The sequence below is a fragment of the Cervus elaphus genome, chromosome 19 (assembly GCF_910594005.1).
Source record: "Cervus elaphus chromosome 19, mCerEla1.1, whole genome shotgun sequence".
In the NCBI taxonomy this organism is placed as follows: Eukaryota; Metazoa; Chordata; class Mammalia; order Artiodactyla; family Cervidae; genus Cervus; species Cervus elaphus.
Genome location: NC_057833.1, coordinates 86,948,004 through 86,964,422, shown reverse-complemented (window position 1 = coordinate 86,964,422; position 16,419 = coordinate 86,948,004). Strand labels below are relative to the sequence as shown.

At 36.7% G+C, this 16,419-nt stretch overlaps 2 protein-coding genes across 16 annotated transcripts in view; one reads left to right on the top strand and one right to left on the bottom strand.

Moving 5' to 3' along the window:
* CEP70 (centrosomal protein 70) overlaps window positions 1-16,419 on the top strand; it is a 240,464-nt gene that overhangs the window by 44,790 nt on the left and 179,255 nt on the right. The window lies entirely within an intron of this gene.
* Window positions 2,345-16,419, bottom strand: part of LOC122675417 (fas apoptotic inhibitory molecule 1-like) — a 96,631-nt gene continuing 82,556 nt past the window's right edge. For 3 of the 6 annotated variants that reach the window (XR_006335257.1, XM_043874164.1, XM_043874163.1), the window contains one exon: window positions 2,345-2,708. Coding sequence is in view for 3 of the 6 variants with exons in the window: in XM_043874163.1 (XP_043730098.1) it covers window positions 2,556-2,708 (153 nt within the window). In the remaining 3 variants the exon portion in view is untranslated. Of the gene's footprint in view, window positions 2,709-12,202; window positions 12,794-16,419 lie in introns of those variants that run through there. The other 3 variants (XR_006335255.1, XR_006335254.1, XM_043874165.1) reach the window with 1 other exon arrangement.

Below are 16,419 nucleotides of genomic sequence, written 5' to 3'. Positions count from 1 at the left end.
ACATGTTTTTATGACTCATTCTTTTTTCAGTCTGGTAAAGAAACCATCTTTTCATATTTTTATTGTTTATTCTAAAACAGGTTTCCCAAAGATAATATTAATATGTTTACAAGTGGTTTGTATCTGAATATATTTACTTTGATGATTATTTTCTCACATTAACTGTTTTATTTTTTATAGGTTTCTGAGAAATTCTCCTTAAGAACAGTGTCTTTTTATAAGAACCTCTGTTGTTGCTAGTTGTTCTAAACTTCTACACCAGAAGAAACATTAAGTGACATTGGAAGAATAGTAAAAATATTTATTCTTTAGTTAGCTTTAGCCTGAAACTTGAGCTAGGAGAGGAGCATCTTACATATGCCTATATTTCTTAAATAGTACTCCTGTGAGGTAGATGGCTTTCTTCCATTTTATGGATGAAAAAGGGAAACTCACTGAAAAGTCAGTCAGTCTTATGTTATTGGTTCAAACCTAGGATTTGTGCAAAAGATTACTTGACTCTTCATTGTTCGTATAGCTTTCCCAAATGTTGGAAATTTTATTTTGTGTTAAAATACTGTTTTTTCCCCCCCTGTCTTCATTGTTGGTTAATCTATTTAGTAAAATTGTGAACCTCCTTGCTTTTAAAAATTATTTTGTGGGTGACAAACATTTTTAAATGTTCCATCTTAGTCGTTGCTACCTGAGAAACTGTTTTTGGATAATCAGTTATCCACAGACGTATTTATAAACTGCTCACATCCTAGTATTTTATTTGTGTATGTTCTTTTATTCCTACCCTTTCCTGCATACACCTCCATGAATTTTCACTAACCACGTTATTCCCTAAATATAGGTGAGTAGTGTGCATTTACACATTTCTTAAGAGGAGCTGTAGCTTCAGAGTAAAAATTATTCATTTCAGCAGTATACTTTTTTAAATTTAGACTCACACATGTTCTCCAAAATCAGTAAGTAACTTGACTGATGTTTTTAGAAAAATTGACAATTTTTGCAATTAACTTGGCATCCCATGGACCTGAATTTATCTCTAACAAAATGTTAGAGATATTTGTTCTGCTTGTTGTGTTTCTAGAATTCACATTTATCCTTGTAGATACAAGTTAGAAACACAGGAACTATAAATACTCTAATATCTAGAGTTCTTAGCTTATCATTAGAAGGTTTATAATCACATTAATTCTTTATGTATATAGCAGGAAATACAAACACCAATTTCTAGTTTTCTCCCTATTTTAAAGCAAAATAGCATATTTTGTGCAGTGTTCTGTTTGGGGCTGATAATACTAAAATGCTACACTGGACTTTAGATAGGTTGCAATTGATAGGACAAAATAACACTACTATGTAGATTACACAGATAAAGGATATTATTAATTTGTTGAGAAGTCAGCTTTAGAAGTGTGGCGATTATGAGAATTCCTTCAATCTAGGTCAAAATGGAATCTGTGAGATTTGAGAGTATTAAACATGATAAGCAAAGGACTGTCTAAAGAGCTGAAACTTTTAAATATTTTGTAAAGATTTTCTAGCCATGAGGGAGAAGGCAGTGGCAACCCACTCCAGTACTCTTGCCTGGAAAATCCCGTGGACGGAGGAGCCTGGTAGGCTGCAGTCCATGGGGTCGAGGAGAGTCGGACACCAGACTGAGCGACTTCACTTTTCACTTTCATGCATTGGAGAAGGAAATGGCAACCCACTCCAGTGTTCTTGCCTGGAGAATCCCAGGGACCGGGGAGCCTGGTGGGCTGCCGTCTATGGGGACGCGCAGAGTCGGACACGGCTGAGCGACTTAGCACCAGCAGCAGCAGCCTTGAGAGATAATTCTGAGTTTGCATACTACCTGGACATCAGGTCTGGACGGGATATAGTTTTATCGTTTATTTCCTTACTAAAGTACAAAAGAATGTGCGAAGAATCTGTTACGAGAGAAATAGTTTGGAGAGGGGAGACTTTAGTTTGTACTGCTGTTTCCTCAGAGTTTCGTCTTTTCAACAGTTTACTTCTCTGTGAAGTGAGAAAGTTATATGACCTCCAGAGTTTAAGATAATGTTGCATTTCTGATTACCATGCATTATCTGTGAATGGACGATACTTAGAGTGATAGAAAAGATGAAGGAGTGTCTTGAAGAAGTACCACTTGGATGGAATGTTTCAGAAACTACCAAAGAAGGTGTTTATATCAGCAGCTTTGAGATCACAGAGAAATATTACCAACATTAGGTTTGTCAAAAGGACTGTCATTGATGACACTCAAAATACCAGTTTGGGTACTATGATGACTATGAAAATCAGAATATATGTTCATATCAGAGCATGAGAAATTAATGTATAGTGATGAAATAATAAAAATTCCTGTGCACCACCTAATTTTGAGTGACAGTAGTTCGAACTTTTTTTATTTGTGGATTGAGAATACTTGAACAAATTTGAAGAAAGATGTGAGGTAGCTATTAATTTTTATTAATTTTTTTCATTTTAAAGATGCTATGTAAACTCATATTCAAATTTTGTGCCAAGTATTAAGAAAATTAGAGGCTTAGTGATATTGTCTATCACACTTCCATAGGTGACACAGTTGTCATCCGTCTCCCCCCGCCGACAACACACACACAAATATTTATTAGACTGTGCTGGGTCTTAGTTGTGGCATGAAGGATCTTTAGTTGTAGCATGCAGGATCCCATGGAGAGTCTGTCTTTGAAGATCTATGTAGGATGAAAAGTTTAGTCTTTAAATGTGTATAATATATTTATATTTTTTAGTTTTCTTTTAATTGTACAATTGCATATATGATCATTTAAAAAACAATGCAGATATAAAAAGTGAAAATTTCTTTATTTTTATTTAATGTTTTCTGCTTTACCCACTTGTATTCATTTTACTTTTCAAATTACTTTTATGATTATTGCTTAATATTAATAACTATGATATAATTTTATCACATAACAACCTTATGAAATAGGATGGCAATTACCAGTACACTTTATACATATGGATACAATTAAATCGTTTGCAGAGAATTAGTTAACTCAGTAACTGGATATGGGTCTTCGGGTTTTTTTACCTGCTGAGCCTTTCCAGTAGACCAGTGGGTTCTCCATCTTTTCAAGAATCAGAGCCTCTTTTGAACTTACTAAATTCAGAAAATATTTTAAGGTTTTCTCTTGACATTACTTCTGCTTTTGTTATCTGCTAATTCAGAAGAAAATATAAGAAATGATAAAAACTTATTCTCTGTTTGGTAAATATTACATTGTTTTGTTGCTAAATCTTGCCCAACTCTTTGAGACACCACGGACTGTAGCCCACTAGGGTCCTGCATTCATGGATCTCCAGGCAAGAATACTGGAGTGGGTTGCCATTTCCTTCTCCAACTATTACATACTTTTGCATTCTCTTAACCAGAAAATATTTACCTATATTAAAAATTTGCTCATATATACTAGCCACTGCTTACTTTATCTATAGAGAATCCTTGTATACTCTGGGAGTCAATAGTCCTTTATAGTAAAGAGTTTGTCAAGTGTTTGAAGATTGGGAATCACCGCATGATACCACTTTGCATTTAAAATTCATGCTTACGTTATAAACCATAGAAATGCCATATCATACGTAGCTCCTGTACATGTGGATGTATAAGTCTATGTACAAGGCTAGACATTTACACTTATAATTTTACAAATACAAGAGTCAAATTTTAATTTTTTCAATTTTTTAAACAGATTATTGGAAAAGCAGCTGAGATTGCAAGCAGTGATAGTGCTAATGTATCAGTAAGTATCAAGGTTTTAAAATAGCCTTATGTTGGAGAAGGAAATGGCAACCCACTCCAGTATTCTTGCCTGGAAAAGTCCATGGACAGAGGAGCCTGGTGGGCAGCAGTCCATGGGGTCACATGACTGAGCATGTGTGCACGAGGGTGGAGGGAGATGGCTTGGTAGCAATAAAGTGGTAGAACTAAAAAAAAAAAAAAAATAGCCTTATGTTACAAAGTTGTGCTTATTATTAGTCACTTTCTTGTCATTTATGGTAATGGACTTAATAGAAGACCATACTCATATACAAGAATAGTCTGAATGTGTGTGAGTATGTACATGCTAATATTTTGTTAAATGGCAGCTGTTTCTGGTTGGTCTGTGTTTAGTTGGTAAGCACTTTTCTGGTTCAAGCACAGGTTCAGCAGCTGATCTGTGAGGGATGCTCTGACCCTTCATAAATTAACGATACCATGTTTTAAATGGTATTCAGTTGAATGAGGAGGTTATATTTTCTTAACTTCTCTGACATAATAGAGCAGATATATTTAAGGCAGGTTTTGCAGTGCTAGGGACCCAGGTTTCTTGCATCTTGATAATCTTTCATGTTAATATGTAGTTTTTATCTCATTTAATACTGGTGCTTCAGCTTTCTTCATTGCTACCTTCCAGCCCGCAGGAACAGGAAAAGTTAGACTAGAGACCTAACGATAAGTGAGACAGAAATGTAGTCCTTGGCTGGCAGTCGTGTACTTGGCTAAGAGTAAGAGACTATAGTTAATAAAGCAAGCGGGGGACAGTGCACACTGACAGACAAACAGCAGTCTCTGCTACACACACCATCCCATTGTTTCTGCCCAGACTTCAGAATAGACTACTTTGTTTATTTTGTTTACAATATGTGTGATATTTCTGCCATCTATATTTTTTAATAATAATTTTTTCTACTTTGACCTTAAGACTTTTCTGAGTTTTCATCTGATATTTTCTTTTCATGTCATCAGTTTATAATTTTCAAGTGACTATAGTAATGCCACTCTATATGGAATGGTCATTAGTTAGAAGCCAGGATGCAAATGGAGATAATGTCTATGCTTTTATTATTTGTACAGAATGAACGCAATATTTAATGTTGTAGTTAGAGAAACGTCTGGCCCAGGCTGTCTTCTTCGTTTCTTTTTCTTCTTCTTTTTTTTTCTTTAATCAAAAAAAATTTTTTTAATTGTTTTTTAATTGCATTTTAAATTTTGGTTGCCCTGGGTCTTCCTTTTTGTGCACAGCCTTTCTCTAGTTGCAGTGAGCAGGGGCTACTCTGTAGTTGCAGCGCATGTGTTTCTCACTGTTGCGGAACAGGGGCTATAGGGCGTATGGGCATCAATAGTTCCACTTGTGGGCTCTAGAGCCTGGGCTCAGTAGTGGTGATGCATGGGCTTAGTTGCTCCATGCTATGTGGAATCTACCTAGACCAGGGATTGGAACCTGTATCGCTTGTATTGGCAGGCATATTCTTAACCACTGGACTACCAAGGAAGCCCTTTTTTAATTGAGGTACAATTGCTTTACAGTGTTTCAGGTGTAGAGCACAGTGATTCAGCTTTATATATATGTTTCAGATTCTTTTCCATTATCGATTATTACAAGATACTGAATAGAGTTCCCTTTGCTATACAATAGATCTTTATTTTCTGTTTTATATATAGTTGTGTGTATCTGTTAATTCCAAACTCCCAATTTATTCCCCTTAACTTTCTACTTTGGTAACTGTAAAGTTTGTTTTTTGGTGTTTGTATCTATTTCTGTTTTGTAGAAAAAAGTTCACTTAGTGTGATAATCTAAGTGAATTATACTTCACTTAGTGTGATAGTCCCTAGGGTCATTCCTTTTGCTGTAAGTGGCAATATTTCATTCTGTTTTTAAATTTTATTTTATTGAAGTATAGTTGATTTATAATTTTGTGGTAATTTCTACTATATAGCAAAGTGATTCAGTTATACATATATGTGCATATTCTTTTCCATTATGTTTTATCACAGGATATTGAATATAGTTCCATGTGCTATACAGTAGGAAATACTTGATTCTTTTATGACTAATATTCCGTTGTAAGATGTGTACATATGTGTGTATACACACCACATCTTTGTCCACTCATCTGTCAGTGAACATTCACATCCCTTCCATGTCTTGGCTGTTGTCAATAGTGCTGCTGTGGGTATCAGTGAGCAGGGATCTTAAGTTAGAGTTTTCATCTTTTCTGGATATATGTCCAGGAGTGGAATAGTTGGATCATACAGCCACTCTAGTTTTCGGTCTTTTTAAGGACCATACTGTCTTGTATAGTGGTTGCAGCAGTTTACATTACATTCCTACCAACAGTGTAGTGGGGCTCTTTTTTCTTTACACTCTTTCCAGCATTTGAATTGTAGGCTTTTTGATGATTAGCATTTTGACTGGTATGAAGTGGTACCTCATTTTTGTCTTGATTTGTATTTCTCTAATAATTAGAAATGTTGAGAATCTTCTGGTGCCTATTGGCCATCTGTATGTCTTCTTTGGAGAAATAGCTATTAATATTTAGATGTTCTGCACATTTATGTTGGTCCTTTAATGGACCGGAACCTGGTGATCTGGAGTCAACGATAATAAAGAGAGAGAAAGAGGCTGATATCCCCTGGTTTATGCGGAAAGCCAATAAAGCCCTGTTGTTGGAGCTTGCACTGCTGCACGTAGGCACCAGGCACCCTCTTGAGTGGGTGAAGGCACAGTGCACCTTCTCGAGAGGGTCTTAGAAGCCTGGGCAAGAAAGTGAGCTCAGTGGGCCTCCGTGCTCCAAGGAATTAGCCTGAAAGAGAGAGAGAAGGAAAGAAAGACTCGGGGACCAAAGCTCTGATGGAGCAAAGGTGTTTTAATCAACATGGTGTGGGCATATATACTGTCTTACAAGGTAGTTATTCTCAGCAAAGCTAAAGATTAAAATTCCAGATTTACAAAACATAAGGTGATCCCTATTAAAGAGAGAGAGTTGTAAACAATCACTTTTTACCATAACGTTCATAAGAAGGAAGAGGGTACTTATCACCATACTGAAAAACTAACGAAGGAAAAGCCTGGATTCCTCAGCCCGGGGAAAGGCGTGCCTCTCCTCTTAATTCCTGAATATTCAGGAATTAATAAAGGCCAGAGGATTCCTGACAGATCCAAAGCAGCACACAGGAACCCTCCTGTTAAATGCTTCCTGACAATTTAAAAAATTTTTTGTTTGTATTTTTTTTAATTGAGCTGTATAAGCTGTTTGTATATTTTGGAAATTAATCTCTTGTTGATTGCATTGTTTGTAAATATTTTCTCCCATTCTGTAGATTGTCTTTTCATTTTGTTTAGGATTTCCTTTACTGTGCACAAGCTGTTAAGTTTAACTGGCTCCCATTTGTTTACTTTTGCTTTTGTTTCCGTTACTGTAGGAGACAGATAAAAAAATGTTGCTGCAATTTATTTCAAAGCGTATTTTGCTTATGTTTCCCTCTAGGAGTTTTATAGTACCATTTTGAGTTTGTTTTCGTATGTAGTATTAGAGAATGTTCTGAATTCATTCTTTTACATGTAGCTGTCCATGTTTTCTCGAGGCCACTTATTGAAGAGACTGTCTTTTCTCTATTGTATATTCTTGCCTCCTTTGTAGATTAGTTGACAATAAGTGTATGGATATATTCCTGGGCTTTATGTTCATTTCCATTGATCTATGTGTCTGTTTTTGTGCCAGTGCCATACTGTTTGATCACTGTAGCTTTGTAGTATAGTCTGAAGTCAGGGAGTGTGATTGCTCCAGCTTTGTTCTTCTTTCTTAAGATTGTTTTGGCTATTTCCCAGGCTGTCTTCTGCTTTTTATAGAGTTCTCAAAAATGTCCATAGCCCTGCAGTGCAAGTAACTCCTACTCCAAATACTTTCTGAGTACAGTTGACCCTTGAAGAAAACAGTTACTGCGTAGGTCCTTTTACACACAGATTTCTCATTAAATACATACTACAGTACCATGTGATCTGCAAGTTGATTGAATTTGTGGATACAGAACCTCAGATACAGAGTATCAACTGTAAAATTATACATGGTTTTTGACTGTGCCGAGAGTCTGCATCCCTAATCCTCATGTTGTTTAAGGGTCAACTGTAGTTCTTTTAAGGAAATAAAATAATTTTATTACAAGTATACACTTATCAGCTTGTCTGGAAATTATGGAAGCATACAATTGCAGTCTTAAGAGATAACATTTATATAGGCCTGTCTTCATTCTCATGCCTGTTTTTAGTTACCCTTTATTAGTCTTAATATTGCTCTTTGAATATCAGAAGTCTAAACTATTTTGTGTTATTTCTCCTATGATCTACTGCTATCTTACATAAATCAGAGGTTCTTTCCTTAATGAGGATGCAATATTCTTGTCCAGGTTTGCTGTATTTTTTTGTTTTTAGTGGGCAGATAGTTGTTGTCCAGTCACTCAGTCATGTTGACTCTATGCAATCCCATGGACTGTAGCACATCAGGCTTCCCTGTCCTTCACCATCTCCTGGAGTTTGCTCATAACTCATGTCCATTGAGTCAGTGATGCCATCCAACCATTTCATCCTCTGTCGTCCCCTTCTCCTCCTGCCTTCAGTTGTTTCCAACATTAGGGTGTTTTCCAGTGAGTCAGCTCTTCGCATCAGGTGGTCAAAGTAGTGGAACTTCAGCTTCAGCATCAGTCCTTCCAATGAATATTCAGGGTCAATTTCCTTTAGGATTGACTGGCTTGATCGCCTTGCTGTCCAAGAGACTCTCGGAAGTCTTCTCCAGCACCACAGTTCAAAGGCATCAATTCTTCAGTACTCAGCCCTTTTTATTGTCTAGTTCTCACATCCATACATGACTACTGGAAAGACCAGACTTTGACTATATGGACCATTGTAGGCAAAGTAATGTCTCTGCTTTTTAATACGCAGTCTAGGTTTGTCATAGTACAATGAATAAATTATATGGAACCAAAAATGTAAGTTTTTTTACTAACTGCTACTTGCCTTTCTCTCCTAGAGATATGTGTATAAACAGTTTAGCTTTGTGTGCACATATCTGTATATTTTTTTCAAAGTTCGAGATCTTTTTAGTTTCTCCCTTTTTCATCCAATGTATTTTATGGATCTTGTTTGTAGGAAGAGTTCCACTTCTCTCTTTATGAAAGCCTTGTTAATATTTCATGACATTAATTACTGATAGCCATTAGTTACTAAATATTCATATCTCCACTGATGTATGTTTGCTTATTTCCACTTATTCTCTACTAAAGCTTTGTTGCAGTGACTGTTTTGTATGTCTTTATACATGTTTGTGTTTTATAGGATAAATTCATATAAATAAAATTATAGACTGAAAGGTTTGTCCCCTTTTAGTAAGAAGTCTATCAAGTTGCATACCCTAAAAGAGTTAAAACACACTGTGGGAGGGTTTCTATCCTTTTGCGTTTCTGCCAACCCTTTTAATGTATTGATTCAGTGAACATAAACTGATGTCACTTGCATTTTCTTATGATTAGCCACGTTGGAGTTTGTTTCTTTAGATTTTTATCTTTTAAAAGATTTCTGTTTATTCGTTTTTCATGGCTATTCTGTCACATTAGTTCTCTCTGAGGAATAAAACAATCTTATCTTTAAAGTGGTCTTGCTTCTTCTTTTGGCATCTATCTTTTCTTCTTATTTTGGCCTTTCTCAATGTTTGGTGATTCTTAGTTTAGCTCTTTTGTATTTGTGGCTCCCTGGTTATTTGCTTATTCACTGTAACCTGCATTAAGTATCTGTAGGATTTGGGGTAGGCTGTGCTGAAAATGAGTTTCCTGTATGTGAAGATTTCCTCCCTTCTGAGATCAAGTGTCTCCCACGTACTCAGTACCCTGCTCCTCACCTCAGTTTTGGGCTGATCCTGTTCCTGTTTCAGCTCAGCACAAACAGAGCAAGGGGCATGCATGACCACAGCAACTGCTCTACCTGCAGATCCTTTACTAGCTCCCCTGGCGATTCCCCCTGGCCTCCTCTCATTCCTTGAATCCTCTGATTCTAAGCTGGAATGCATCCTGGAACTGTTTCTCACTACCACTTGAATCCTATCAGATCTGATCCCTGATCCTCTCTGCTTTCTCTCTTTAAAGGATTCCTATGTTAGGCACTGTCTCTTGTATCCCAGAACTGGTTGGTATTTTGTATCCCAAATACGGGTTAGTATTTTCAAATACTTAAAATACTCCATCTTTTTGAATGAAAGGAATAAAGAGAATTATGTTCTCACTCCACTGTTTTAATCCTCTCTTCATGTATATGTCAAGAGCATGTTACATTCCTTAATAAGATCATGGTAAGTTCACTTGTTGAATTGTACGTGTGTGTGTGTGTGTGTGTATTCATTCACTCTGTCATGTCTGACTCTTAGCGACCCCGTGGATTGCAGTCCTCCAGGCTCCTCTGCCCATGGAATTTTCCAGGCAAGGGCAGTGGAGTAGGGTGCCAGTTCCTCCTCCAGGGGATCTTCCCATCCAGGGATGCAACCCATGTCTCTTGCATTGGCAAGCAGATTCTTTACCACTAGCGCCACTAGTACCCAGTTTATGTACTACATTTTGTTTATCCACTTGTTTGCTTCCACATTTTAGCTATTGTGAATAACACTGCTATGAACTTGAGTGTGCAAATATATTTTTGAGATGTTTCTGTCAATTCTTTTGGCTATGTACCCATAAGTAGAATTACTAGATCATATGGAAATTCTGTTTTTTATCTTTTGAGGAACTATCATTCTTTTCTAAAAAGCTGTTCCATTTTACATTCCCACCTGCAAGATCCAACTGCAAAAGGATTCTAGTTTTTTTCATATCCTTCTCAACAGCACTTCTGTTCTTTTGCAAGTGTTAAGCCTAAGAGATATTGGCATTTTAAAAAACATGTAGTTGCCAAAGATTGTGGGATATCTGTAGAATAGAAAAAAAATGTGATCTTTGTGAATTATGATTCTTGAATTGATCTTCCTAGCCAGTAGTTCTCAACCTGAGACTTTTTTTTTTGCCTCAAGTGGGGCATTTAGTACGTCTAAAAGTTTTCTTATTTGTCTCAACTCACTGGAGGTTGTTTCTGACAGTTAGTGAGTGGAGTTCAGGGGCTACTCAACTTCCTTCAATGCACAAGACCATCCTCCTATGGGATGGCATGGGGGTTAGAAACCCTGCTCTAATCTAAAACAATCTGTGTTTAAAAGTTTATTTTCTTATTGCTGAATCTCAGGCACAAAATCTTAACGACTGGCTTTTGTGAATGCAGATGGTGACTCAGCCTTTAGTTCAGAGGTTCTGGGGATCTACCTAGAATGTTTTCTTAATAGAATGATTTGGAATCTTTAAAGCCCTCTATTTGACAGAAGAAAGACCAAACATTAAAAAAAAATCTCAGACTTTCTGAAAACCTGAGAGAAGCGTATGAAGAATTCCCGTACAGCCTTCTCCAACTTCCCCAACTGTTAACACTTTGTCATATTTGTTCTATCGTTCCATGTGTGTGTATGCATTTCTTTCAGAATCATTTGAGATGAAGTGGCATCCATTATGCCATTTATCCTTTAATTCTTCAGTGTATATTTCCTAAAAATGAGGACATTCTCGTAGTTAACCAGAGTCAATTCATGAAAATCAGGGAAATAATGTTGATACAGTTCTGTTGTCTGTTCCCCGCATTCCATTCGTATTTAGCCAGTTGTCTCTGTAGTCTTTAGGCCCAGGATTCGACCCAGGATTACTTGTTGTATTTCTTTGACATGTGTCTTTAGTTTACTTCATTCTAAAACAGTTCCTCAGTCTTTCCTTATCTTTAATGACTGATTTTCCTTTTTTTTAAGGATACAGATCAGTTACTTTGTAGAATGTCACTCAGTTTGGATTTGCCTAATGTTTTGTCATGATCGGATTCTAGCTATGCATTTTTAGCATGAATACATTGAAGTGGTGGGGACTTCCCTGATGACTCAGTGGTAAAGAATCTGCTGCCAATACAGGAGACACACAAGACGAGGGTTTGATCCCTGGGTTGGGAATATCCTCTGGAGAAGGAAATGGCAACGCAATCCAGTATTCTTGTTGGGATAATCCCATGGACAGAGAAGCCTGGCGGGCTACAGTCCATGGGGTTGCAAAGAGTCGGACACAACCGAGCACGTTAAAGTGGTGATGTATCCTTACTGCATTTTACTCACAGGCAAACAATGTCAATTTGTCGTTTTGGTTCTCTCTCTTTTTTTTTTGGTGGTTGTTGTTCCATTACTGTTGATATTAATTATTATTACTCGGTTAGGATAGTGTCTAATATGTTGTTCTACTATGAAGTTAATAAGTAAGTAGTTTGTGGAGTTATTTTGAGACTTAGGAAACATACTATTTCACCGATAACTTTCACCCACTTGTTTTAGTATTTATTAATACAGATTGTCTGAACCAGTATTACAGTAGTTTCCAAAGTGCTGATTTTCAAATTATTTTCCTTTTGGGCTTGTTAGTTGACTTATACTGTAGGTTAAATGTTTTTCTCACACATAGCCACCCCCTCCCCCCCCCCCGCCATTTATTTACTTAAAAAGTTACAGTAGTTTGAATTTGTGATTTCTTTTTTATTTAATGACATAGTTAATTTTGATGTGCAGATTTGACGCAGATTTTGCCTGTGGCAACTCACGTTTTATCTTGTGCCTGTTTGACCTTCGGTATCATTCTTTGAGCATCTCCTTTTTTCTGGTACAAGAAAGTGTTCCAGGCTCATCTGGTGATTTCTTTACTCCCACTTTCATTTCAGTCATTCCTCCTGGGAGTCCTGATTCCTTTTGTTTGTCAAAAGTATTTAGAGTCCAAATCCTGGGCACTCGGTATTCTCATTGTCCTTGGCATGTAATTACATTAAGTCTTTTCATGAAACAGAGCTAAGTAGTATGTGTTCGGCTGCATATTTGAGCATCCCTGGTGACTCAGTGGTGAAGAACTCACCTGCCAATACAGGAGATGCAAGTTTGATTTCTGGGTCAGGAAAATCCCCTGGAAAACGAAATGACAATCCACTCCAGTATTCTTGCCTGGGAAATCCCATGGACAAAGGAACCTGGCGGGCTGCACTGCATGGGGTTGCAAAAGAATCAGACATGACTTAGTGACTAAGCGACAACAAAAAGCACCGAGACATGTTTCTTTCCTTATCTATCTACGAAAAACGACGAGTTCTTATCACTGTCTCTCATTTGGATTCACTACCACAGGATTTCTTTTTAGTCTGTGCCTTAACATATTTTAATTTACCTTCTGACAGTGAGTAATCTGGATTCCTATCAACCTTAACATACTTATTTGCTCAATCCTCTGTTTGTAATCAATCTCCCAATCATTTAACTGTCTTCTCACTCTCTGACCCATCAGCTATGACTGCATGGACTGTCTCATCCTCAGCTGTGTGTTTTTCAGGTCCCCAGTCTGGCCAATGCATAGTTAATTCTGTCCTTTGAAAGCATGTTGCTAACACGTTTTGAGTTTCTAGCCTCTCTGAATATGACAGATGAATTTTCCAGACCCCTGACCCCCCACCTCCAGTGAGCAAGGGGAAAGAGCCATAGTCTTTTTTCGTATACTCATGGCAGGATACATATGTTGTGTTTTATTTTGGTCAATAATTCATAATATGTATATGATTTGAAAAATATAAACATAAAGACAAAGCAGAGAATATGGGTGTTAATTTTCATTTTTTTCAATCATTACTTAAATTCAGGCATTTTAACATGAGTGTAAGTTCTTCAGTTTCACTGCAATATGTTTCATTGCTGATTGTTTGTAAAAGAATGTAAGGTTTTTTTTTTTTTGCTTCCTGCAACATTTCTGGTAGTTGTTTGTTTTAACCTTGGACTTATTCAGCACTGTGCTTCTCGTAGATCAGTAAACAATCACAGTGCAATTACACAGCTAACTCATTGCACTTACCTCTTCCTTTACTACTATGTCTTCAGTATATTTACTTGTAGCAGATCTGTAAAGTCTTATTTTGATCCGTGAGATTATAGTAGGTCTGCTAGCTTTTTTTCACTATTTATACAACAGCAGTCTGCCTTTCTCTGGCATGAACACTTTATGTTCTTTGTTGTTTGCAGTATCAGCTTTCACTTTTATATGTAAGTGTAGGAGTTTCATTTTCAAATTCTGATTACTTATCATGATCATTTTTCAAAGAAACTCAGTCAAGTTTGTGAAATAAAGCATACCATTTTTAGATTGAGGCTTTGAATATAAACCCACTGTAATTCATACATGGGGGGAGAGAGAGAGTTTGTGTCTGTATGGATACATGTGTATAAAAAGACTTTATTTTTGCTAAGAGCAGTTTTAGACTCAAAACAGATTTAGGAGGACTGTACAGAGATTTGCCATACATCCCTGCCCCTGCACATATATAGGCCTCCTCTTTATCAGCATCACTCACCAGAATGGTACATTATTACTAGGGAAGAATCTATGTTAATATATCATAATCACTCAACGGCCATAGTTTGCCTTAGATTTCCTTCCTGCTATTGTGTATTCTGTGGGTGTGGACAAATGTATAATGACATATAGGACTTCCAAAGTAGTGCAGTGGTAAAGAAAACACCTGCCAATGCAAGAGACGCAGGAGACGTGGGTTGGATCCCTCGGGCAGGAAGATTCCCTGAGGAGGAAATGGCAACCCACTCCAGTATTCTTGCCTTGAAAATTCCATGGACAGAGCCTGGTGGCTACAATCTATGTGGTAGCAGAGTCGGACACACTGAGCACGCATGCACACATGCATAATGACATATCTATCCCTGGCAACCACTCATCTTTTTAATGTCTCCATAAAAAAAAAAGCAAAAGCTTTTTTTCCAGAATGTTGTAGTTGGAACCATATCACATATAGCCTTTTCAGATTGTCTTCTTTCTATTGGTCATATGCATTTAAGGTTTCCTTGTGTCTTTTTGTGACATGATAGCTCATTTCTTTTAGTGCTAAATAGTTTTCCATTCTGTGTATTACAGTTTATCCATTCAGTTACCCATTCACCTACTGAAAAACATCTTGGTTGCCTCCAAGTCTTGGAAACTTTAAATAAAGCTGCTATAAACATCCATGTGCATGTTTTTGTGTGGACATAAGCTTTTGACTCCTTTTGGTCAATATAAATAACCAAAGAGTGTGATACTGGATTGTGTGGTAAGAGTGTTTAGTTTTGTAGGAAAATGCCAAACTGTCTTCCTAAGTGATTGTAGTATTTTGCATTCCCATCAACATTGAATAAGAGTAACTCTACATCCTTAGCAGCTTTTGATATTGTCAGTGTTTTGGATTTGGGCCATTCTAATAGGTATGTAGTCATATTTCATTTTGTTTTAATTTGCATTTACCTGCTGACATGTGATGTTAAACATCTTTTCATATATCTGTTCAGTTCAGTCGCTCAGTCATGTCCGACTCGTGACCCCATGCACTGCAGCACACCGGGCTTCCCAGTCCATTACCAACTCCCAGAGCTTGCTCAAACTCATGTCTATCCAGTCGGTGATGCCATCCAACCATCTCATTCTCTGTCATCCCCTTCTCCTCCTGCCTTTGATCTTTCCCAGCATCAGGGTCTTTTCCAATGAGTCACTTCTTTACATCAGGTGGCCAAAGTATTGGAGTTTCAGCTCCAGCATCAGTCCTTCCAATGAATATTCAGGACTGATTTCCTTATATATATGTATATATTTTACCATTTGTATTTATTATTTGATGAGGTATCTGTTCAGGTCTTGGATCTGTATTTTTGTCTATTGTTTGTTTTCTTGTGCTGCTTTCTTGCTATTGAGTTTTAAGAGTTCTTTGTATATTTTGGATACCAGTCCTTTATTATAAGATATGTACACAAATTTTCCCCCAGTCTGTGGATTGTGTTTTCATTTCACTGACAACTTCTTTTGCAGAGCAGATAATTTAATATTTCATGAAAGTTTAGCTTATCAGTACTTTCAGTGATGGATCACGCATTTAGTGTTATATGTTAAAAGTTATCACCAAACCCAAGGTCATTTAGATTTTCTCCTGTTTTCTTCTAGGAGTTTTATAGTTTTGTATTTCACATTTATTTTTACCTAAGTCATTTTGAGCTTAAGGGTCATGTTGACTTTAACCTTGTTCTTTCTTCTTTGATAATGTGTTGACTCTTCTGGGTCTTTTGCCCTTCCATATAAACTTTAGAATCAGTTTTTTGATAGCCACATAATAACTTACTGAGATTTTAATTGGGTTAGAATTGAATCTATTGATATTAAGTTGAGGAAAACTGACAGTATTGAGTCGTCTTATCCATGAACATGGAATATAGCTCTGTTTATTTAATTCTTTGATTACTTTCATCAGAGTTCTATAGTTTTCCTTATATAGATCTTGTATTTATTTTGTTAACTTTATACCTGTTTCCTTATTTTGGGGTAGTAATGTAAATGGTATTGTATTATTCAATTTTAAATTCCACTTGTGTATTGCTAATACATAAGAAGATGATTTACTTTTATATATTAAACTTGTATCCCACACTTGGTGTAATTGCTTATTGGTTCCAATGGTGTTTTCG